At 40.1% G+C, this 24,208-nt stretch overlaps 1 protein-coding gene across 2 annotated transcripts in view; it reads left to right on the top strand.

The window, feature by feature from the left end:
• Nucleotides 1-24,208, top strand: part of dagla (diacylglycerol lipase, alpha) — a 309,507-nt gene that overhangs the window by 253,571 nt on the left and 31,728 nt on the right. For both annotated transcript variants that reach the window (XM_072272422.1, XM_072272424.1), the window contains 5 exons: nt 1,210-1,352; nt 8,316-8,384; nt 10,607-10,679; nt 11,758-11,951; nt 22,339-22,468. In XM_072272422.1, the coding sequence (XP_072128523.1) occupies nt 1,210-1,352; nt 8,316-8,384; nt 10,607-10,679; nt 11,758-11,951; nt 22,339-22,468 (609 nt within the window). The remainder of the gene's footprint in view (nt 1-1,209; nt 1,353-8,315; nt 8,385-10,606; nt 10,680-11,757; nt 11,952-22,338; nt 22,469-24,208) is intronic.

A 24,208-nucleotide genomic window follows, 5' to 3' on the forward strand; every position in this document is an offset into this window, starting at 1 on the left:
CCTACTGTTCAAGGAAAAGATGGTGGCTGGTGGGAATGGAAGAGTGGACTACAGAGTTGTGAAGAGAACAAAACCCATGAAATACTGAACGGGGAGGGAAAAATTTTGTTATGGCAAAATCTTTGAAGGTGTTGAAATTGTAGACAATGATCTGTAGTGGCTGGGTTAGTGGAATATGAGGACCAAGGGTAGTCTAATCACAAGCAAAAGAAAATCTGCAGATGCTGGAAATCCAAGCAACACACACAAAATGCTGGAGGAACTCAGCAGACCTGGCAGCATATATGGAAAAGAGATGCTATGGGTTTCGGCCTGAAACGTTGACTATATCCTTTCCCATAGATGCTGCTTGGCCTGTTGGGTTCCTCCAACATCTTGTGTGTGTTACCAGAGGTAGTCTATCCTTTTTCTGACTCAGAAGAGAAAGGGTGAATGCAGGGGTTTGGGAAATAGATGTGGTAAATGATCCAGCAACCCACTTGGCCACTTGGTCTTTCCCAGGTAAGACACTTTCCTCCTTTTTTTGCTTCTTTTAGGAAGACGGGGACATACCCACTTAACCTGTAGTCTAGTCTTCTACTTTGTGGTTCTCTCCTCCCCTATCCTTTTGTCGAGGTTCTTTTGTCTATGTTCTTGCCCTTAACTACTCTCATTTACTCACTGACCAGCTAACATTGCTTTACACCAGTTTTACCCAATCAGAGAATTCTCCTCCCACACCATCCCTGCAGCTTTATAATCGTCTTTTGTATCCTCTTCAATTTTGGCAAAGAGTCTTTGACTTGAAATGTTGATTGTTTCTCTTCCCACATATCTGAGCCTGATATCTGAGTATTTCCAGCACTTTCTGTTTACATTTCAGAAACATTGGGAAGTGCTAACATTTACCGATGTAAATGAAGTATATTCCATACATGTTGAGGTTTGAAGATTTACTTAAAGATGTAGAGAAGCTAATTTCTAGTTGTGTTCCATTACAGGAATCAAATGCATGATTTTAATGTTTACTGAATTTTCTTTAAAAAATTCCTTACAGTTCCATCTGTTGTTGAAATAGATGATTGCCAGTGAATTGCAATTACATAATAAGGCAATTCAAATTAAGTTAATTTCATAATTAAATTGAAAGAAAAAGTTTATCATTTTCATACCCACAGGTGAGAATAAAGACAAAGAAAACTTATTTTTCCAACCTTTTATTGCCAACAGGGAAAAGGGACCAAACATTATGGATTAGTGGTGGTTGGACATTCTTTAGGAGCTGGAACTGCAGCTATTCTTTCTTTCCTGCTCAGACCACAGTATCCTACTCTACACTGTTATGCTTACTCTCCACCTGGGGGTCTTCTTAGGTAAGTCCATATAAGCCAATTGAAACACACCAGCTGTTGGGTGACCTCAATAGCTGGATGACCTCTATGGGGGGAAATGGGCAGTCATCATTTTCACAGATTTCCAGCATCAGCAGTGTTTCTTGTGTCTTCATACAAACATATTATTGTGTTGCACATCTTAGAAACTGTGCCAAGAATAGTAACCATTTGGATACATCTCTGTGCAAACCATTACATTTTGAATAAGCAGTATTGTTTACAAAATAAAGTTAGTTTTAAAGGAGCACATCACTGTTAAGGGACACAGAACCAGCACAGTGGTGCAGCAAGCAGACCCGGTATCTCACAGCTCCAGTGATCCAGGTTCAATCCTGATCTCTGGTGCTGTCTGCATGGAGTTTGTAGGTTCTTCATGTGACCATATGGGTTTCTTTCAGGTTCTCTGATTTCTTTTTATACCCCAAGATTTGCTGGCTAATCAGTTATTTGCCATTGCAAATTATTGCTGCTGTGTAGTACAATCTGTAGAGGGTTGATGGGGAAAATAAAATGGATTACTGTCATTAAGAGCTTGATGGTTGACCAGGCATGGAAACAAGATCCTGTTTCCATGCTGTATAATTCCATTACTCAATTGCTTATTATCAAAAATTATTAGCTTTGAACATCAGTATTAGGAACACATGCAAAATGCTGGAAGAACCCAGCGGGTCGGGCAGCATCTATGGAAAAAAGTAAACTTTTTATGTTTCAGGCCGAGACCCTTCATCAGGACCAGGAATAAAGATGAGAAGTCAGAGCAAGAAGGTGGGGGGGAGGGGAGGAAGAAGTACAAGGTGACATGTGAAAGGTGAAACCAGGAGGTGGTGAGGGGTGAAGTCAAGAGCTGGGAAGTTGATTGGTGAAAGAGATAAAGGGCTGGAGAAGGGGGAAATTTGATAGGAGAGGGTAGAAGACCATGGAAGAAAGGAAAGGGAGGGGAGAACCAGAAAGAGGTGATGGGTAGGTAAGGAGATAGAGTGAGAGCAGGGAATGGGAATGGAGAAGTGGGGGCAGCATTACCGGACATTTGAGAAATCTATGTTCATGCCATAAGGTTGGAGGTTACCCAGACATAATATAAGGTGTTGCTCTTCCAAACTGAGTGTGCTCTCATTGAGGCAGTAGAGGAGGCCATGGACTGACATATGGGAATGGGAAGTAGAATTGAAATGGGTGGCCACCGGGAGATCCCTCTTTTTCTGGTGGATGGAGTATAAGTGCTCAGCGAAGCGGTCTCCCAATCTACATTGGGCCTCACCAATATACAGGAGACCGTACTGGGAGCACTGGATGCAGTAGATGAATCCAACAGACTCACAGGTTAAGTGTCGCCTCACCTGGAAGGACTGTTTGGGGGCCCTGAGTGGTAGTGAGGGAGGAGGTATAGGGGCAGGTGTGGCACTTATCCACTTGCAAGGAGGGAGGTTGGTGGGGAAAGATGAATGGAGAAGCAATCTTGCGGAAAGCAGAAAATTGGGGGGGGGGTGGAATCACATTGGTGAATTATGTGCTGGATGCGGAGGCTAGTAGCATGGTATGTGAGGACAAGAAGAACCCTATTCCTGGTGGAGTTGCATGAGGATGGATTGAGGGCAGATGTGCATGAAATATAAGAGATGCGGGTGAGGGCAGTGTTGATGGTGGAGGAAAGAAAGCCTTTTTTTTGAAGAAGGAGAACATCTCATTAGTTCTGGAGTGAAAAGCCTCATCCTGAGAGCAGATGCGGTGGAGACTGAGGCACTGAGAGAAGGGGATGGCATACTTACAAGTAACAGGGTGGGTAGTCCAAGTAACTGTGAGAATCAATGGGTTTATAAACAAAAAATCAGCAGATAAACTATCTTCAGACTTAGAGACAGATCAAGAAAGGGGAGGGAGGTGTTGCAAATGGGCCAGGTAAATTTGAGAGCAGGGTGGAAGTTGGAGGCAAAGTTGATGAAGTTGACAAGCTCAGCATGGGTGCAGGAAGCAGCACTAATGCAGTCGTTGATGTAGCTTAGGAAAAGTTTGGGAATGATACCAGTGTGGGCTTGGAACATAGACTGTTCCACGTAGCCGACAAAAAGGCAGGCATAGCTGGGACTCATGTGGCTGCCATGGTTACGCCTTTTGTTTGAAGGAAGTGTGAGAAGCTGAAGAAGAAATTATTGATAGTGAGGACCAGTTCTGCTAGTTGGAGGAGAGTGCTGATGGAATGAAAAAGATTTGGTTTGTTGTCTAATCACAAGTGGGGAGCTTTAAGGGCCTCCTGATGGGGGATGGAGATGTATAGGGACTGGACATCAATGGTAAAAATGAGATGATCGGGGCAAGGGACCTTGAAGTCATTGAAAAGATCCAGAGCGTGTGAAGCATCATGGATGTAGGAATGAAGGAACTTAGCCAGGGGTGATAAAATGGAGTCGAGGTTCCAGAAAGAAGCAGAGAGCTTTTAGGCTGTCCTGATTGGGGAAAGGATGGATTCCAGAAATATGCGGCGGGCTTTAGAGCCCTCCTGATGGAGGATGGAATTAGGAAAGTTGCTATATAAAACACACTATGTTTGTACCTGGCTTTTTTCATAAATTAATCACCAGCATCACCGATCGGACCAGTATTCATCTATTCCGAACTTTCAGAAGCGGGTGAACGACCACAGGCTTTGTGATGGAGCTGTTCTCACATTAATGTTAGATATATATTTTGAGCATTGTAAATTGCTTTGTCCCAGTTCTGTGACTTTCACTTTCTGATGTTTTGTATACCTTTTCAGATATTGGATTTGGAATTTGTTTATTATTGTTATGAACTGAGGTGCTGTAAGAAACTTAGTTTTGTAAGTCATTCATACAGATCATTTCAAAACATACATTAAGTACATTGAGGTTGTACAAAAGAAAAGCAATAACAGAATGTAGAATATGATGTTACAGTTACAGAGAGCCAATAAGGTCAAAGGCCATGACAAAATAGATTGTGAGGTCAGGAATCTTTTGTTAACATACAAGAGGTCTGTTCAAGAGTCTTATGACAGTGGGATAGAAGGTGTCCTTGATCCTGGTGGTGAATGATTTCAAGGTTTTGTATCTTCTGCCCATTTGACAAGGTTCAAAGAGCGAATGTCTGTGGTGGGGCTCTTTGATTATGTGGCCAGCTCTTCCAAGGCAATGCAAAGTGTAGGCATATATGATTTGGAGGCTAGTTTTCATGATGACTGAGCTATAACTCTCTGTAATTTCTTGGAATCTTGAGCAGAGCAGTTGCCATACAAAGCTGTGATGGATGCTTTCTATGAACCATCTATGAAAATTGGAGAGGATCAACGAGGATGTGCCGATTCTACTTCTGAGGATGTAGAGATGTTGGTGTGGTTTCTTGCCCATAGTGTCTATGAGGTTGTACCAGGACAAAACGTTAGTGAAGTTTACATTACAAAATGTCTTCAATTCATCTACATTCTAATCTATTAATCCTGCTAGAGGATGTGGATATTGGATGAAGACAATATTGAGGTTGGAAATGATTTCTCAAGATCAAATTGTCTGCTGGTGCATGCAGTCCAAATCTGCTAATAAAGAATATTTACTGGAGCAAGATATATAAAGGTTGTTGGTGTCAATGGAATCATAAACTTGAGAAATGGTTATATTCTAAACTTGAAGAAAGAAAGAAAGAAAATATCCATATAGTTCTACAAACCCCATTTCCAGAAAAGTTGGGATATTTTCCAAAATGCAATAAAAACGAAAATCTGTGATATGTTAATTCACGTGAACCTTTATTTAAGTGACAAAAGTACAAAGAAAAGATTTTCAGTAGTTTTACTGACCAACTTAATTGTATTTTGTAAATATACACAAATTTAGAATTTGATGGCTGCAACACACTCAACAAAAGTTGGGACAGAGTTAAAATAAGATTGAAAAGCACACAGAATATTCAAGTAACACCAGTTTGGAAGACTCCATATTAAGCACGCTAATTGGTAGCAGGTGAGGTATCATGACTGGGTGTAAAAGTAGCGTCCATCAAAGGCTCAGTCTTTGCAAGCAAGGATGGGTCGTGGCTCACCCCTTTGTGCCAAAATTCAATAGACAATAGGTGCAGGAGTAGGCCATTCGGCCCCTTGAGCCAGCACCGCCATTCACTGTGATCATGGCTGATCATCCACTATCAGTATCCAGTTCCTGCCTTATCCCCATAACCTTTGATTCCACCATCTTTAAGAGCTCTATCTATCTCTTTTTTGAAAGCATCCAGAGACCTGGCCTCCACAGCCTCCTGGGGCAGAGCATTCCATATATCCACCACTCTCTGGGTGAAAAAGTTTTTCCTCAACTCCGTTCTAAATTGCCTACCCCTAATTCTTAAACTGTGGCCTCTGGTTCTGGACTCACCCATCAGCAGGAACATGCTTCCTGCCTGCAGCATGTCCAGTCCCTTAATAATCTTATATAGTACTCCAGGTGTGGTCTCACCAGAGCCCTGTACAGCTGCAGAAGGACCTCTTCGCTCTTATACTCAATTCCCCTTGTTATGAAGGGCAGCATGCCATTAGCTTTTTTCACCGCCTGCTGTACTTGCATGCTTACTTTCAGTGACTGATGTACAAGAACACCTAGATCTCGTTGTACTTCCCCTTTTCCTAACTTGACTCCATTTAGATAATAATCTGCCTTCCCGTTCTTACCACCAAAGTGGATAACCTCACATTTATCCACATTAAACTGCATCTGCTATGCATCTGCCCACTCACCCAGCCTGTCCAAGTCACCCTGCATTCTCATAACATCCTCCTCACATTTCACACTGCCTCCCAGCTTTGTGTCATTGGCAAATTTGCTAATGTTACTTTTAATTCCCTCATCTAAATCATTAATATATATTGCAAACAGCTGCAGTTCGAGCACTGAACCCTGCGTTACCCCACCGGTCACCTCCTGCCATTCCAAAAGGAACCCGTTAATCGCTACTCTTTGTTTTCTGTCAGCCAGCCAATTTTCAATCCATGTCAGTACTCTGCCCCCAGTACCATGTGCCCTAATTTTGCCCACTAATCTCCTATGTGGGACTTTATCAAAGGCTCTCTGAAAGTCCAGGTACACTACATCCACTGGCTGTCCCTTGTCCATTTTCATAGTAACATCCTCAAAAAATTCCCGAAGATTAGTCAAGCACGATTTTCCTTTCGTAAATCCATGCTGACTCGGACCAATCCTGTTACTACTATCCAGATGTGTCATAACTTCATCTTTTATAATTGACTCCAGCATCTTTCCCACCACCGACGTCAGGCTAACCGGTCTATAATTCCCTGTTTTCTCTCTTCCTCCCTTCTTGAAGAGAGGGACAACATTAGCCACCCTCCAATCCACAGGACCTGATCCTGAATCCATAGAACATTGGAAAATGATTACCAATGCGTCCACGATTTCTAAAGCCATCTCCTTAAGTACCCTGGGATGCAGACCACCAGCTCCCAGGGACTTATCAACCTTCAGACCCAACAGCCTATCCAACACCATTTTCTACCTAATATAAATTTCCATCAATTCATCCATTATCCTAGGTCTTTTGGCCAGTGAGAGAATTGTTAGTCAGTTCAAAAGGAATATTCTCAACGCAAGATTGCAGAGAATTTGGGTCTTTCAACATCTACAGTACATAATATTGTGAAACGATTCAGAGAATTCAGAGACATCTCAGTGCGTAAAGGGCAAGGTTGGAAACCACTGTTGAATGCGCGTGATCTTCGAGCCCTCAGGCGGCACTGCCTAAGAAAGCGTCATGCTACTGTGACAATTATAGCCACCTGGGCTCGGGAGTACTTCGGAAAACCATTGTCACTCAACACAGTCCGTCACTGCATCCAGAAATGCAACTTGAAACTGTATTACGCAAGGAGGAAGCCATACATTAACTCTAAGCAGAAACGCCAGCGAGTTCTCCTTGCCCGAGCTCATCTCAGATGGACCGAAAGACTGCGGAACCGTGTGCTGTGGTCATATGAGTCCCCATTTCAGCTAGTTTTTGGAAAAAACGGGCATCGAGTTCTCCGTGCCAAAGATGAAAACGACCATCCGGATTGTTATCAGCGAAAGGTGCAAAAACCAGCATCTGTGATGGTATAGGGGTGCATCAGTGCCCACAACATGGGTGAGTTGCATGTATGTGAAGGTACCATTGATTCTGAGGTGTATATTAGGATTTTAGAGAGACCTATGTTGCCATCAAGGCGATGTCTCTTCCCGGGACGTCCATGCTTATTTCAGCAGGACAATGCCAGACCACATTCTGCACGGGCTGCAACAGCGTGGCTTTGTAGACACAGAGTGCGTGTGCTTGACTGGCCTGCTGCCAGTCCAGATCTATCTCCTATTGAAAATGTGTGGCGCATCATGAAGAGGAGAATCAGGTAACAGAGACCACGGACTGTTGAGCAGCTGAAGTCTTATATCAAGGAAGAATCGACAAAATTTCCAATTGCAAATCTACTACAATTAGTATCCTCAGTTCCAAAACGATTAAAAAGTGTTAGTAAAAGGAAAGGTGATGTAACACAATGGTAAACATGCCTCTGTCCCAACTTTTGTTGAGTGTGTTGCAGCCATCAAATTCTAAATTTGTGTATGTTTACAAAATACAACTAAGTTGGTCAGTAAAACTATTGAAAATCTGTTCTTTGTACTTTTGTCACTTAAATAAAGGTTCACTTGAATTAACATATCACAGATTTTTCTTTTTATTGCATTTTGGAAAATATCCCAACTTCTCTGGAAATGGGGTTTGCATATTAAAATGTAGAAAATGTATGTTTTAGGTCTGCATTTGGATTTTATATAGTGTCTTTTTGTTGTTCTGAACACTCTATATCTTTTTCATCATGTTTTTGGTAATTTTATATAAAGGTTATTCAATTTAAAGGTTCCTTCGAATAATTCCAATAATCTAATCCTTTAGCTGCGACGCAATGGAATATTCCAAGGAGTTTGTGACATCTGTTATCTTGGGGAAGGATCTGGTGCCAAGGCAAGTTGAGAAATCTTCTTTAACTTGGCTAACTGATGAATCAATTTCAGGGTATCTGTAATTCATCATTATTTGCAGTGTTAATATTCTACCAAAATTTTATCGACTAAAAAGATTTGAAGGATTTGGTTTACAGGACTGGCTAATATTCAATTATTTTTGATTTGTTTTACAATTTGTCATTTTAACAACGCTCTGTATATGTTGCATTTGGAGTAATTATTTACCTAGTTACCTTTAAGAGATTTTGATTAAAACTCAGTCAAAATTAGAAAGTGTGCAGTGTCAATTAAAGAACTATGGTGCTTTCTGGGACATCTAAATAACTAGTTGAGGAGTGGTGCTACCTACAAAAATAACTCGTGATATTTCCCAAATGCAAATGAAAATCAAAGTGCAGAATACACAAAAAGTTACAAGGCATTTGGTCCTTACAGAAACTTACAGATATATTTATATTTCCCAACAGTCATGCAAGTATTCAAATTCATGTTGAAGGATTTAGGCCAATGGAATCAAATCTACTAATTTAATTATGATCGTACCAATCTCCAAGTCCTCTAATGATTTAATGCAGTGAAACATTATTATAGATTTTAATTGATTTGTGACAGAAACATGCCAGCAGAACCTTTGAATTACAAAATAAAATTAATACGGTAACAGGAGGAACAAGGGATTAAAGAAATAAATGGAATTAAAATAATGTAGCTTGCTTGTTTTTCACCAAATATCAGTGTAACCTGCACTGAAAGTAATAGAATTTAAAAAGGTAGAGTTATAGTGTAGACATGAAGGCCGATGAGCTTGTTTCTGTGCTGTGCTATGATTCAATGAATCAGATAAGTTAAGGCCAAAGCCATGTATTACCAAGAGCGGGGCTTGCTGACAGTAAAGATCCACTTCCAAGTCAGCAGAATAATTTATTTTTTTCTGAAGTGGATGATGCCCAATTTGGCAAGGGATGCAAATGTTAGGCAGGGTAAATTTATTTTACCTCAAATACAATGCACTGGAATAAGATGTAGGATTACACTAGTGAATTGTTTTGCATCAGCTTCTAAGGAATGATGCAACCATTGTTTGCATTTCATTAACGTGCATTTGGCTTACAGTTCACAGATCTACAGGTAATATTCTTCTATACACAATTAGCTACTGAACTTAGAACGTTATAGCCCTTCAGCCCACAGTGCTGTGGCAAACTAATTAAATTAGTAGTCGAATGTCCAACTAAACCAATCCCTTCTGCCTGTAAAATATTCACATCCCTCTCTATTTCCTGCACATTCCTGCATATTAACTAAGAGGGTCTTGAATGCCTCTATCATATTTGCCTCCAACACTAGCACAGGCAGGTTATAATAGGCACCCACCATTCTGTGTAATAAAAAAAAACTTGCCCAGCACTTTATCTTGAACTTACCCGCTTTCACTTTACCTCTTTTGCCCTCTGGTATTGGACATTTCAATCCTGTGAAAAAGATACTGCCTGTCCATCTGTGCCTCTCATATTTTTATAAACCTCTTAGATTTCCCTTCAGCTCTATTGCTCCACATGAAACAATTATAATTTGTCCATCCTCTCCTGATAGCACATGCCTTCAAAAACTCCAGGCAGCATCCTGGTAAACCTCTTTAGCACCCTCTCCAAAGCCTTGATATACTTCCTATAATGGAGCATACAGAACTATATCCAATATTACAGATGAAGCCTAACTACTGTTTTACAAAGCAGCAATCCAACCTCCTGACACTTGAACTCAGTTCCTCAACACTAAAGGCAAATATGCCATTCACCTTCTTTACCACTCTATCAACCTGTGTCGTCATTTTTAGGGAGCTATAGACTTGGACCCAAGATCCCTCTGATCATCAACACTGATAAGCATCTTGTCATTGGTGGTTCCTTTACATTTGATCCTCCAAACTATAACATTTGACCTGAAATAAACTTCATCTGCTATTTCTCCACCCATATCTGCATCTCATCTATATCCTGCTGTATCCTTTGCCTGCCTTCCCTGCTATCCGTAGCATCACCAATCTTCTGCAAACTTACTAACCCACCCATCTACGTATTCATGTTGGTCCAATCCCTGTGGAATAGCACTAGTCACAGGCCTCAAGCCAGAATAAGTACCATCAACTACTACTACCCTGTCTTCTATCTTTTATTGTGGTTCATGAAGCAGGTTTCTAACAGATATTTGTCCCAACAGACTTGGACTTTCTCAATTGGAAGTCTTTCGTAGACACCTACTTGATGTTCTGCAAAAGAGCAATAAACCCAAGGTATTTTTTTAAAATTCTACTTGCTTCCATCTAAGTGTAATTTTTAATTTCTCAATTGTCATAACATTGTATTTAAGACACTTAGTCTTTTGGGAATTCTCTTGTGCTCATTTTGCAATCTGTATGTAGTTGGGGAGGAGATCACTCCTCTCGTTATTTAGCTCTGTTTGTTGTAGAAGTACCAGTTTGCATTTATTTTTGTTGTCTTATTGCATTCTAATTTTTTTAATTCCGCGTAATGTAAAAAGAAGTTTGTGAATTAATCCATATTGCAATAAAGCATTCTTCAGGCAGTGAGGAGAATGTTAAATGTGTGGATGCCATGCCCTAGAACAGGGGGCTGCAAAGAGATGTGGGGGGACAAAGACATATGCAAATTGGTGTAAGCATTTTGCATTCAATACTTAAAATAATAGGGAGTCTAAGGAAGTTCATTAAAATTATAACAATAGGTTAGTAGAACTTCATGTGGGTTAAGATGCTAGAGGTACTGATGGGTGTATGCTGAGGTTCTGGAAGGTCATTATGGAGATGATTATTTCCAGTATTGTAGGAAGAATTTAGTAATAAAGATAACATACTTCCAATGAAGGAAAATACTGCATTGCACCAAATATGTCCAGATTGGAACTGGCAAAAAAATGGTGGTGAGGTGGCAGAGGTTATATGGATCCTCGCATTTTATCCAGTGATAACCAGCTGATGTGCAGGCTATGTTTTCAGTTCTGAGGTTGAAATATATATAAGTTGTTTTCATTGTGCCAATTTCCATTCTTATGACTTGTTACAAAAGCATGCTGTATGTTGTAAAAGCGTTGTATGAGAAAAGTCACTGTCATTACCTAAAGACCTAAACCAGACTCACAGCAGGATAAAGATATGGAAAAGGCAAGATTGAGATAGAGGTAAAATTGAGAAACCCCAATAACTAATCTTTGCACATTTTATAAAATTTTGCACAAAAAATTGAGAGCTTCAAAAAATAAGTGTAAGATGAGAATTCTGCATACGGTTTGTCCTGTGTGGTTGATTCCTATGATGACTCGATAGTCATTGTCTTTTTAATGTCTTTCTGTAGTGGAGAATTATCATGGGTGGCACCAAATGTATTCCTAAATCAGAACTGCCAGAGGATGAAGAATTAGCTAACGTTCAGAGTAACAGACAATGGGCCTATCCCAGTGACCTTACTATTGCACTTTCTGCCAGTGTCCCACTCTATCCCCCAGGCCGGATTATTCATGTGGTACACAACCATCCAGAAGAAAAGTGGTAAGTATACATAAAAATGCATATGTTGCATAGCTTACTTTTAAAATACTACTTGGAATTTCTGACTAAGGAAATTACTTGGAAAGTGCATCTATGATGTTACTTAATGCTTCATTTTTTATATTTTTGTTTAGTTAATGAACTAAATCATTTTCCCATACTACTTTCTACCTCTGCATTACCAATCTATGTTCACTTTGGACAACAAAGTTTGTCAGCAAACGATTATAGTTCAGGATTTCTTTTTCTTCCTGCCTTCAGTGGGGAAGCTTCTACTCTCCAAGTTGACAATATTTGTTCCTATTACTTCTGACTATAATGGAGGGATTTTGAGTTGTGTATTAAGTTTACTTGGGCAGGAGCTAAGGCAGAGTCAGATGGTGAGACTCATTTGTGGTGTTGGGAAGAGGGTAAAACTAAGTTGTGCAAGTGGAAGCAAACAGCTGGAAAGAGACATGTCTCTGGCAGTTGCTTTTCATTGTGGGAAAATGTGAAGACAACCACAGTGTCTTCATGAAAGATAAATGAGAATTTTTTAAAAAATGAACAAAATTAATCCAAATCTACATATCATTAACACTCTTAGACAGATGGGAAATTACCTCAAGATGTCTGGTATGTTGAGGGAGAAAATGTTGCTTTTGACTTACAGAAGCGCCATCTAGAATATTGCAGTTCATTTTGAACGTTGCCCCTTAGAAAAAATATATAAATTGGTCTTGGATGAAACTGGAGATTAGAGTGTTAAAGTACAGAAAAAAAGAAGTTGAATTAACTTGCTGTATTCCTGCAGGATATTAGGCATATTCTATTAAATGTTTTTGATAGAATGGTGCATAGAAGTTACTTCTGCTGAGTAAATCAAGAATAATTTAAAAAAACATGCATTTAAATTATAAAGTTAGATTCTTCAAGAAAATCACAACAAGGAATCACATTTCTGCTCAAAAGATAGAAATGTGGGAACTTGTGAGCACAAGGATAACTTGAGATTTTAAAACTGCAAGAAACAAACTTTTTTTCCCTGTAAGAGTGTTGATGTTAATTGAAAAAAGGTGGAAATATGATGCAGGTTAAATAATCCTTGACAGAGAGGGCCAGAGGGTTGAATTGCCTTTCCATGTCCTGCTTCTAATGCCCTGAAATTCTCTTGTCCACTGGTGGCAGAAAGCTCTCTATCACCACCTAGTTGCATAAATTGGGACTTGCTGACTAGATTTTGTAATTTGTTAGGATGGGATAGGATTTTTTCATTTTAGAAAAATGCTGAATGTATGAGATAATAACATTGGACCAAAAGAAGCTGAATATATAAGGATAGCTGCAAATTTCCTTAATCAATATGATTGGAACAATATGAAATTAACTGTTAACTGAGAATGAGAAGCAAGTCAATTTGATGAATTGGACATTATGTCAATTGCACAAAGAAGGATTTTAAAAATGGACTAAGGGAGAACGAAAAGAGGCAACAAAAATTAAAGTCTGAAGGAATGAAGCTTCAGACCTTATAATTAACTTCGAGTGCCAGTGATGGTAACCCACAGTACTTAACATTGACCATTCAGTTAAATGATTATTGGGATTAATACAGAGTGAGTTTAACTGGAGATTGAAATAATCATGTGAGCACATCGACTTCTTACGAATAAACTCTTCTTGGGGTTCAAGCCAGGTACAGGTATTGATTATAACTGATGTTTCGATGACAAAACTCTTCAGGGATGATGCTTGGACAAGTCTACTCTGGTGATATTTATACCCCTCTATTCCACCTCTCCTGATTGGTTTCCGCTCTTCCACCTTGTTTACAATCGAATTCCAGTACTTAGAGCAAGACCTTCGTCTTTGTTAAAATTCTTTTCCCCTAGCTTTATTTCAATAGCTTCCTTTACCAGGCGGTCCCAAAAACCCTTGGCATGATACAGAACTTTTGAGAGAGAGAGAACAAAGTATAATTTTTGCAAACCTGAAAGGAGCAAAATACATTCTCAATAGGGTTCAATAGGTGCGTTTAATGTCAGAGAATGTATAAAGTATGCGTCCTGAAATTCTTTTTCTTCGCAAATGTCCACAAAAACAGAGGAGTATCCCAACGAATGAATGACAGTTAAATATTAGAATCCCAAAGTCCCCCCTCCCATGCACAAGCAACAGCAAGGCAACAAACCGCCCACCCAACTAGCAAAAGAGCATTGGTGTCCTCCACTGAGCACTCAAGCATGGAGCAAAGCATCAAGAAAGACACAGACTTGCAGTACCCCAAAGACTACTCGTTCACCCACCTAGTAATGCGACATACCACTTTCTCTCTCTCTCTCTCCCTCCCTCCCTCCCTCCCTCTCTCCCTCTTTCCCTAACAAGGGAAAAAGAGGCATCCCTATTTCACAGCGAGAAGGGAGACATAACAAACAACTCGCTGACTTACGATGTTAAAAGTCTGTTGTGTTGCTGTTTCTGAGTTCTACGCCCAGAGAGTCGGCCGCAGGGCTCAGGTTTCTGAAATCACAGCCCACGGCAGCTAACCTGCTGCTCCTGATTTTCCGTGTTCTCCTGCGACACTTCAGTCAGGAGCACCAGCCTTGAATCAGCCTGTCTCCAGAGCCACGAAAATCTGGCACCCTGAAGGCGAGGTAGTCTTCCAGGCTGCGTCCTTGGGATATCAAAAAGCAGCCGGTCATGAGGCTTCGAGACCGGGTCCCATTCTGACAAAGAATTGAAGTCAGAGTGTAACTCCAGGTCAGGGTCATCAAAAGAGCTTTGAAAAGGAAAAAAAGAGGTATCAAAGATAGAAATAGAGCTGTTTCTGCAGATGCAAGCAAAGGAGTCATCGCCTAGTGCCATCTTGATTCTGCTCTGCCCTCCGACATCAAGTTAGAGTTGTAGAGTTCTGCAAATGAGAAACAGCTCTTCGGCCCAACTCAGTACTGACCATATTGCCTCCCTGAGCTAACCCCATTTGCCTGCATTTGGCCCGTATCTTTCTAAACCTTTCCTAAGGACATGCCTGTTACGTTTGAGGTACTGGGAAGCAGTAGCCATGAATAACATGCACAAGAGATGGAAAGGTGAGGAACAAATCTGCTGCTCTTTATTTTAACTTGTAAGTCATCTACCCAGAATGCCCTCTCACATTCAGTATGTGACACACAGAGAAGCTTGACAGCAACCCATAAGGGTCAAAGTATATATAAATACATAACAGTGCCTGTTTAAATGTCTTTTAAATATTGTAACTATTTGAAAGTGGTGCCTCCACCACTTCTTCTGCAGCTTATTCCATACACCCACCACCGTCTGCAAAAACCTTGCCTTTCAGGTCAGCTTTAAATATTTCCTCAATCACCTTAAACCTGTGCCCTGTGCTCCACTACCCCAGGGGAAATATTGTAGTTATTCACTGTCTTGATATCTTGTGATTTTATAAATTCTATAAGGTCATCCCTCAATCTCCTACACTCCAGAGAAGAAAACCCCAACTTATTCAGCCTCTTCTTTTAATTCAAGCCCTCTGGTTCCGATGATATCCTTATGAATCTTTACTGCACCCCCTCCAGCTTAATGATACCCTTCGAATAACTGGACAACCAGAATGGCACACAGTTCTCCAGATGTGATCTCATTAATGTCTTGTATTGTGACTACCTAACCCTTGTAGTCAATGCTTGACCAGTGATGTCTACCTGTGTCACTTCTTTCAGGAAACATTTACCAATAGCTGTCTCTGTTCCACAACTTTCTCCAGTACCCAGGCATTTACTGTGAAAGTCCTGCCCTGGTTTAACTTACAAAAAAAAGAAAATTTAAAATGTAAGAAAGAGTTAAATTCCCTATGCTATTCCTTGACCCACTTTTCTAGATGATCTAGATCGTATTGTAATATTAGATAACCACGGTACCACCAACTTGGGTATTACATACAAACATATCAACTATGTAATCTACATTCACATTCAAATCATTAATGTTAATAGCAAAACTCAGAGGATCCTTAGAGAGAGGTGACATGGGATCGTAAGATGTAGAAACCTTGTGTTTAGAGTTAAGAAACTGCAAGGACCCTGATGGGAGTTATAGACAGGTCCCCAAAAGCCAGGATATTAGATCTAAATTACAATGGGAGATAGAGAAGGCATGTCAAAAGGGCAATGTTACGTTAGTCATGTAGACTTTCAGTATGCAGGTAGATTGGGAAAATCAGGTTGGTGATGAATCCCAAGAGAGGGAATTTGTAGAATGCCTACAAGATAGCTTTTTGAAGTGGTTTGTGGTTGAGCCCTCTAGGGGAAAGGCAATTCTGCATTGGGTGTTGCTTAATGAACCATATTTGATTAGGGAGCTTAAGATAAAGGAACCCTAAGGAGATAGCGGGCATAAAATGATAGAATTTACCCTGCAGTTTGAGAAGGAGAAACTAAAGTCAGATGTAACAGTATTATAGTGGAGTAAAGGGAATTGCAGAGGTGTGAGAGAAGAGCTGACCAGAGTTGATTAAGAGGACACTATCAGGGAGGTTGTCAGAACAACAATATCTGGTGTTTCTGGGCATGGCTTGTTCTTGAAGCTTTTTTAAATAAAGGAACAACATTAATCACCTTCCAGTCTTCTGCTACCTCACCCATGGCTAATAATAAAACAACTCTGCCATTGCCCCGGACTTTTTATCTTTGACTTCCAACAATGTCTGAGGTACAGTTGATAAAGCCTTTGGAATCTATTCATTTCTTTGTTTTGAGACTGCCTGTGTTTTGAAACTGTCAGCCCCCTCCTCTTTTGTTATATAGATATATTTTATCACATCACTATTTTCTTTTCTGAACTGTGTAGCTTCCATACCTTCTCATAAGAAATACGGATGAGAAGCATTCATTTAAGACCTTGCTGATGTGGTAGCTTCACACATATTGATCCTTAACAGGGCCTATTGTTTTCCTGGTTATCCATTTGCTCTTAATATATTTAGTCTCTTAAAATTCTCCTTTACTTTACCTGCCAAAGCTGTCTTGTATGCTTTTGTTGCCCGCCTGATACCCATCTTAACTGTATTCCTAAATTTCAAGGGATTTGAAGGTATGAGATGGGAGTTAGCTAAGATAGACTGGCAAATGATACTTCAAGGGTTGACGGTGGATATGCAATGGCAAGCATTTAAAGATCGCATGGATGAACTACAACAATTGTTCATCCCAGTTTGGCAAAAGAATAAACCTGGGAAGGTAGTGCACCTGTGGCTGACAAGGGAAATTAGAGATAGTATCAATTCCAAAGAAGAAACATACAAATTAGCCAGAAAAAGTGGCACACCTGAGGACTGGGAGAAATTCAGAGTCCAGCAGAGGAGGACAAAGGGCTTAATTAGGAAAGGGAAACAAGATTATGAGAGAAAGCTGGCAGGGATCATAAAAACTGACTAAAAGCTTTTATAGATATGTGAAAAGAAAAAGATTGGTTAAGACAAATGTAGGTCCCTTACAGTCAGAAACAGGTGAATTGATCATGGGGAACAAGGACATGGCAGACCAATTGAATAACTACTTTGGTTCTGTCTTCACTAAGAAGGACATAAATAATCTTCTGGAAATAGTAAGGGACCAAGGGTTTCATGAGATGGAGGAACTGAGGGAAATACATGTTAGTAGGGAAGTGGTGTTAAGTAAATTGAAGGGATTAAAGGCAGATAAATCCCCAGGGCCAGATGGTCTGCATCCCAGAGTGCTTAAGGAAGTAGCCCAAGAAATAGTGGATGCATTAGTGATAATTTTTCAAAACTGTTTAGATTCTGGATTCGTTCCTGAGGATTGGAGGGTGGCTAATGTAACCCTGCTTTTTAAAAAAGGAGGGAGAGAGAAACTGGGGAATTATAGACTGGTAAGCCTGACATCGGTGGTGGGGAAAATGCTGGAGTCAGTTATCAAAGATGTGATAACAGCACATTTGGAAAGCGGTGAAATCATTGGACAAAGTCAGCATGGATTTGTGAAAGGAAAATCATGCCTGACGAATCTCATAGAACCTTTCGAGGATGTAGCTAGTAGAGTGGATAGGGGAGAACCAGTGGATGTGGTATATTTGGATTTTCAAAAGGCTTTTGACAAGGTCCCACACAGGACATTAGTGTGCAAACTTAAAGCACATGGTATTGGGGGTATGGTATTGATGTGGATAGAGAATTGGTTGGCAGACAGGAAGCAAAGAGTGGGAATAAATGGGACCCTTTCAGAATGGCAGGCAGTGACTAGTGGGGTACCGCAAGGCTCAGTGCTGGGACCCCAGTTGTTTACAATATATATTAGTGACTTAGACGAGGGAATTAAATGCAGCATCTCCAAGTTTGCAGATGACACAAAGCTGGGCGGCAGTGTTAGCTGTGAGGAGGATGCGGAAAGGATGCAGGGTGACTTGGATAGGTTAGGTGAGTGGGCAAATTCATGGCAGATGCAATTTAATGTGGATAAATGAGAGGTTATCCACTTTGGTGGCAAGAACAGGAAAACAGATTATTATCTGAATGATGGCCGATTAGGAAAAGGGGAGGTGCAACGAGACCTGGGTGTCATTGTACACCAGTCATTGAAAGTGGGCATGCAGGTACAGCAGGCGGTGAAAAAGGCGAATGGTATGCTGGCATTCATAGCAAGAGGATTCGAGTACAGGAGCAGGGAGGTACTACTGCAGTTGTTCAAGGCCTTGGTGAGACCACACCTGGAGTATTGTATGCAGTTTTGGTCCCCTAATCTGAGGAAAGACATTCTTGCCATAGAGGGAGTACAAAGGAGGTTCACCAGATTAGTTCCTGGGATGGCAGGGCTTTCATATGATGAAAGACTGGATCGACTAGGCTTATACTCTCTGGTATTTAGAAGATTGAGGGGGGATCTTATTGAAATGTATAAAATTCTAAAGGGATTGGAGAGGCTAGATGCAGGAAGATTGTTCCTGATGTTGGGGAAGTCCAGAACGAGGGGTCACAGTTTAAGCATAAAGGGGAAGCCTTTTAGGGCCGAGATGAGGAAAAACTTCTTCACACAGAGAGTGGTGAATCTGTGGAATTCTCTGCCACAGGAAACAGTTGAGGCCAGTTCATTGGCTATATTTGAAAGGGAGTTAGATATGGCCCTTGTGGCTAAAGGGATCAGTGGGTATAGAGAGAAGGCAGGTACAGGGTTCTGAGTTGGATGATCAGCCATGATCATACTGAATGGCAGTGCAGGCTCGAAGGGCTGAATGGCCTACTCCTGCATCTATTTTCTGTGTTTCTTTGTTTCCATTTATTTGATCTCAACTGCTTATGCCTGATAGTTGCATATGTGCCGCCTCCTCCTTCCTGACCAGAGCCTCAATATACCTCAAATACCAAGGTTCCCTAATCATGCCAGCCTCTCCCAATCAGCTTTACGAGTTCTTGCCTAATGTCATCCATATTAAGCTTGCCCCAATTTAGGACTTTAATTTTGGACCAGTTCTATCTTTTTCCATAAATTCAAGTTCAATGTCATTCAACAGTAGACATGTACAGTACTGTGCAAACACACGCAAGCGCACAGTGCTGTATACTGCCAAATGAGACAACGTTCTTCCAGGTCAAGGTGCATAAAACAGTATATATAACTCACATATAAAGTAATATTACCACAAATAATAAGGTGCATATATGGTACGAGTTTAAAAAGTAAACAGTATAACGCTGCTGGCACTTCATATATTATGAGTGCCAGGGAGATCAGTAGTCTTATGGCCTGGGGGAAGAAGCTGTTTCTTATCCTAATAGTTCTTGCCCTAATGCTACGGTACCTCTCCTGCTTGATGGTAGAGGACCAAAGAGGTTGTTGGATGGATGAGAGGCATCTCTGTCAATGCTTTTAGGGATCAGTGTACACAGTTGCTATATATCTCTAATATGTAGAAGGCAAAGTCAAAGTCTGTCCCGAGCCTTTGTGGCCCATCAGGCTGGTGTTTATGCCAGTTTCTGTAGTGTGAAGCGACTGAGAGTACGAGACTCCCCCCTGATAGGACGCCAGTCTATCACGAGGTTAACCCCCAACATTTGCCAGTACCCATTTTCAGCTGGGTGGACTGCAGCAATGTGTGGTTAAGTGCCTTGCTCAAAGGCGCAACACGCTGCCTTGGCCGAGACTCGAACCCACAACCTTTAGATCATGAGCCCAACACCCTAACCACTTGGCCACGCGCCACCTAATATGTAGAAGAGAGACCCTAATAATTCTGTCGGCAGTCCTCTCAATCCTATGTAGGGACTTGCGATCAGATGCCTTGCGATTTTTGTATCAGTCGATGATGCAACTGGTCAGGACACTCTTGATGGCGCTCCTGTAAAATTAGTTAGAATGGGGGGGGGGGGAGGAAGAGCCTTATTCACCTCAGTCTCCTCAGGAAGTGGAGACACTGCTGTGCTTTCTTGACCAAAGAGTTGGTGTTGAGGAACCAGGTAAAATTTTCCATTATGTGCACTCTCAAAAACTTGGTGCTCCTAACTCTCTCCACAGAGGAATTGTGTATGTGCAGCATCTTCCTAAGGTCAGCAATGACCTTTTTGGTCATGTCCATGTTGAGGCTCAAGTTCAAGTCATTCAACTGTACTCATGTACACAGCTAAATGAATCAGCAGTCCTCTGGGACCAAGGTGTGCTGTATGTGATATAACACAATAATACTAACAGATAATTACAAGATTATGACAAAGTGCATTTGCATCATATTATTAAATATATAACAATATAATATGACCAATGTTGTCATGTTGGCTCCCATCGGTCCAAGAATCTCTTTGACCCCCTATCGTCAGGCTGAAGGTACAGTAGCATTAGGACGAGAAACAGCTTCTTGGCCAATGCCATATGACTACTGAACTCCCTTCCACATGAAGCACCAGTAGTATTATACAGTTTACCTTTTAACGTGTTCTATACAGTATGCACCTTATTATTTACTAATTTATGGTAATATTACTTTCTGTTATGTGTGTGAGTTGTATGTACTGTGTTGTGCACCTTGGTCCAGAGGAATGTTATGACAATAAACTTCAACTTGAACTTAAGAAATAATGCATACTGGGTGGTAGCAAGTTGTTTTAAAGTCTCACAGTTTGGGGGGAAGGTTGTTACCCAGCCTAGCAGTGTGGCACCTTTGAATTCCAGCTCCACCGACTAGCACTAACTCAACTGCACTGTCAAGCATGAGTTATATTTTAGTTAAACTAGACTTCCATTGTGAAGCTTCTTTTGCATTTGCACAAAAGCAATTAAAAGTTTTAGTATAAGTTCGACTGCAAACTATAACTCAATTTTCCAGTGTCAGGTGCGAGAATAGCATTTTTTAAAATTGAAGTTCAGGTATCAAGGAGCGAGGTTTCACAACAAAGCTCAATGAACTTTGAAAAGAGCATCAGTGAAACTAAACCTTTCAAATTATAGTGATTGTATGGCAGCTTGAAGATTTTGTTTTACTTAAGGCTTAACTTATGTATTTATTTAATAAATATTTTTTACTGTAATTCAGTTTTTTGCTATGTTATCATGTATTGCATTGTACTGGGGCCACAATGTTAATAAAAATTTCACAATGTGTGCCTGTGATATTAAACCTGATTCTGATTCATGAGGAGGGAAAGACTGAGAAAGATGAATTAGCAGAGAAGAAGGCGCTGTTTTCAGGCATCTTGCATAATTTAATAAGTTCATGGTTGCTTTTGTCATTAGCAAGATAATGATAGTTAGGAAATTATTTGAAAGAAAAGTTGAAAATTGAGCAGCCACATCATTATTTACTAGATTTTCTGAAAAAAAACCCAGAAATAATATGGCATACCCTCAAGTATCTCATTAAAATGGAGAATGGTGGAGTGAGGCTAGGCAGATTTGTAAATCACGGGGATCAGAGGATGGGGTACTATATTCATAACAGAGCTTCATGTTGTTTTTACCACAAGTGCACCCACCAGCAACTGTAGAATAATGAGGGTCAAATAACTCGGTGCTGATCATTGATCAGAACTACAAGTGATGCAGCACCATGTCCGGAAATGTTTCCAAATTATATAGGATAGTCATTATGATTGTTATTTTTATTAGATAGTGGTGAATCATTCCCATGAGTCCAAAAGCAATGTTCTACATAGGATGAAAATTAATAATAAAAAATGGAAAATCACAGATATACTCAGCAGTGCAGAGAGCATTGGAGAGAAACAAAGTTATCCTTTGAGAACATAGATAGGTGCACCAACCATTTGTAATGCCCTTATGAATTATGTAGAAAGATTGTGTAGTGTTGGGAGTGAGTGGTTGGTGAGGACAGCAATACTGTGGCAGGGAGAGTCTAAGATGTTCTGATGTAATTCATTGCTTCTCACTAATGAACATTTGTTCAGTTGCTGTGGACAGGAAGAGTCAACTTATTATGCTATATGGAGTGATAACAAGACATTGGATGAGGTCATCATTTCTGCTGCCATGCTGAACGAGCACATGCCTCATATTGTCATGGATGGACTACACAAGGTATTTGCTAAACTGATTTTACCCCAACTAGTTGAGTATAATGAGCATAATTGCGGCTGGTGAGGTATATTAATATCTTCAGCATCAATCCTAATCATAAATCTGAATGAAGCAAATTGCGAAGATACAGGCACGAGTTAGCTGTGCTTGATTGGGGATTTATGTCAAAAGGTGTAATGGTAAATAACCAATTGATAACATTTAAAAATGATTTACAAGAAAGACATTCCCTTTAAGAAAAAGAAACCAAAATCAATTTGTATGAATATAGAGTAAGGAGTTTCTATGTGCGATTCAGTATAATGTATTTGATTTTTTTTCTTGAACTCTGTATTCTCTTATGTAGAAAGTTAATAAAAAATATTGAAAAAGAAAAAAAAAAGAAAGAAAGAAAAAGAAACAATAGGAAAAGTAATCCAGCCATGGCTATCCAAAGAAATTAAAGAAATTATTAGATCAAAGAAAAAGGCTTCTCATGATGCCGAAAAGAAAATGAGTCTCAGAATCAAGAAAATTTTGTAAATCAGAAAAGGACCAAGGTATTGATAAGTAAAAGGAAATAGAAGACAAAAACAGTCCAATGAGAAACTTAAGATTGTAAGAGCTTCTGAAGATAAGTTTAAAAAAAAATGATAACATGGATCCCATATTAGGAAGGCAAAGTATGTTTTTTTAATGGTGAGCAATTGAAAGATGCTAGGACCTGTGCATCCTTGTACACAATTTACTGAAATTTAATATGCAGATTCTACAAGCAATTAGGGAAACAAACTGTATGTTTGATCTTTAAATTTTCAGCAGCAGGGCCAGAACCTGTAGGATGGCTAATGTTGGCTGAAGGAAAATAATACTTAGATTTGAGACTCTTTGCCAAAATGGAGCTAACAGCACTGAAACCAAGAGAGTAACCAAAAAGTGACTTCCCTCCAGCACTACCCTGTGGTAAACTTCATGGGATAAAGTTTCATGTTTAATTTTTCTCTGGATGGTAAAGTGCTGCTGCAGAAATGCTGCTGTCATGCAGCCCCAAAGACCTGGATTTGTGACCCCCGGTGGAGTTTGTGCACTCCTCTTCCAATCACATAGAATCCCTAGTGCTTCAGTTTTGTCTTACAACCTTCTGACATGCTGGTAAGTTGATTGGCTTCTGTACATTACCCCGAGTGTATGGATGGCAGGAAGACTTGGGGGAGTTGATGGGCCTATAAGATAGTAATGAGTTACAAGGAAATAGGAGTGATGTGATTGATGCAAATACTCTTGGAAGCACATTTGGTGGCCCAAAGAGCCTCCCTTAGTGTTGTATGAAATAGGAAATCCAGAGATTACTCTCCACATCATGTTGAACGCAAAACTTCACTCAAATTTTTTAAAGTAGATCTGAATTATTCTACTGAATTTGTCATTTTGTGATATTACTTCATATATCATTGCATTCTGTGACTAATAGCTAGGTTGTTAAATGATTGCTCATTTACATGAAAGAATGCAGATATTTTAGAAACAAATGTCATTTATGCCTAATCAGCCTGACATAATTTCTAATTATCCTCCTCATCACTATGTTCTTTTTGCCTTCAGAAACCAAGAGACTTTTATTTTCAAAATAAACCATTTTCAACTCCTGGTCGAATAATGTACTAATATCTTTAATATCTGTGTTAGTGAGCAGTAGTTGTCTTGGTTTAAAATCTCACCCAAAAGACTGCAACCTGTTGTTAACTCTTGCTGACAGTTTAT

The sequence above is a fragment of the Mobula birostris genome, chromosome 11 (assembly GCF_030028105.1).
Source record: "Mobula birostris isolate sMobBir1 chromosome 11, sMobBir1.hap1, whole genome shotgun sequence".
Classification (NCBI taxonomy): Eukaryota; Metazoa; Chordata; class Chondrichthyes; order Myliobatiformes; family Myliobatidae; genus Mobula; species Mobula birostris.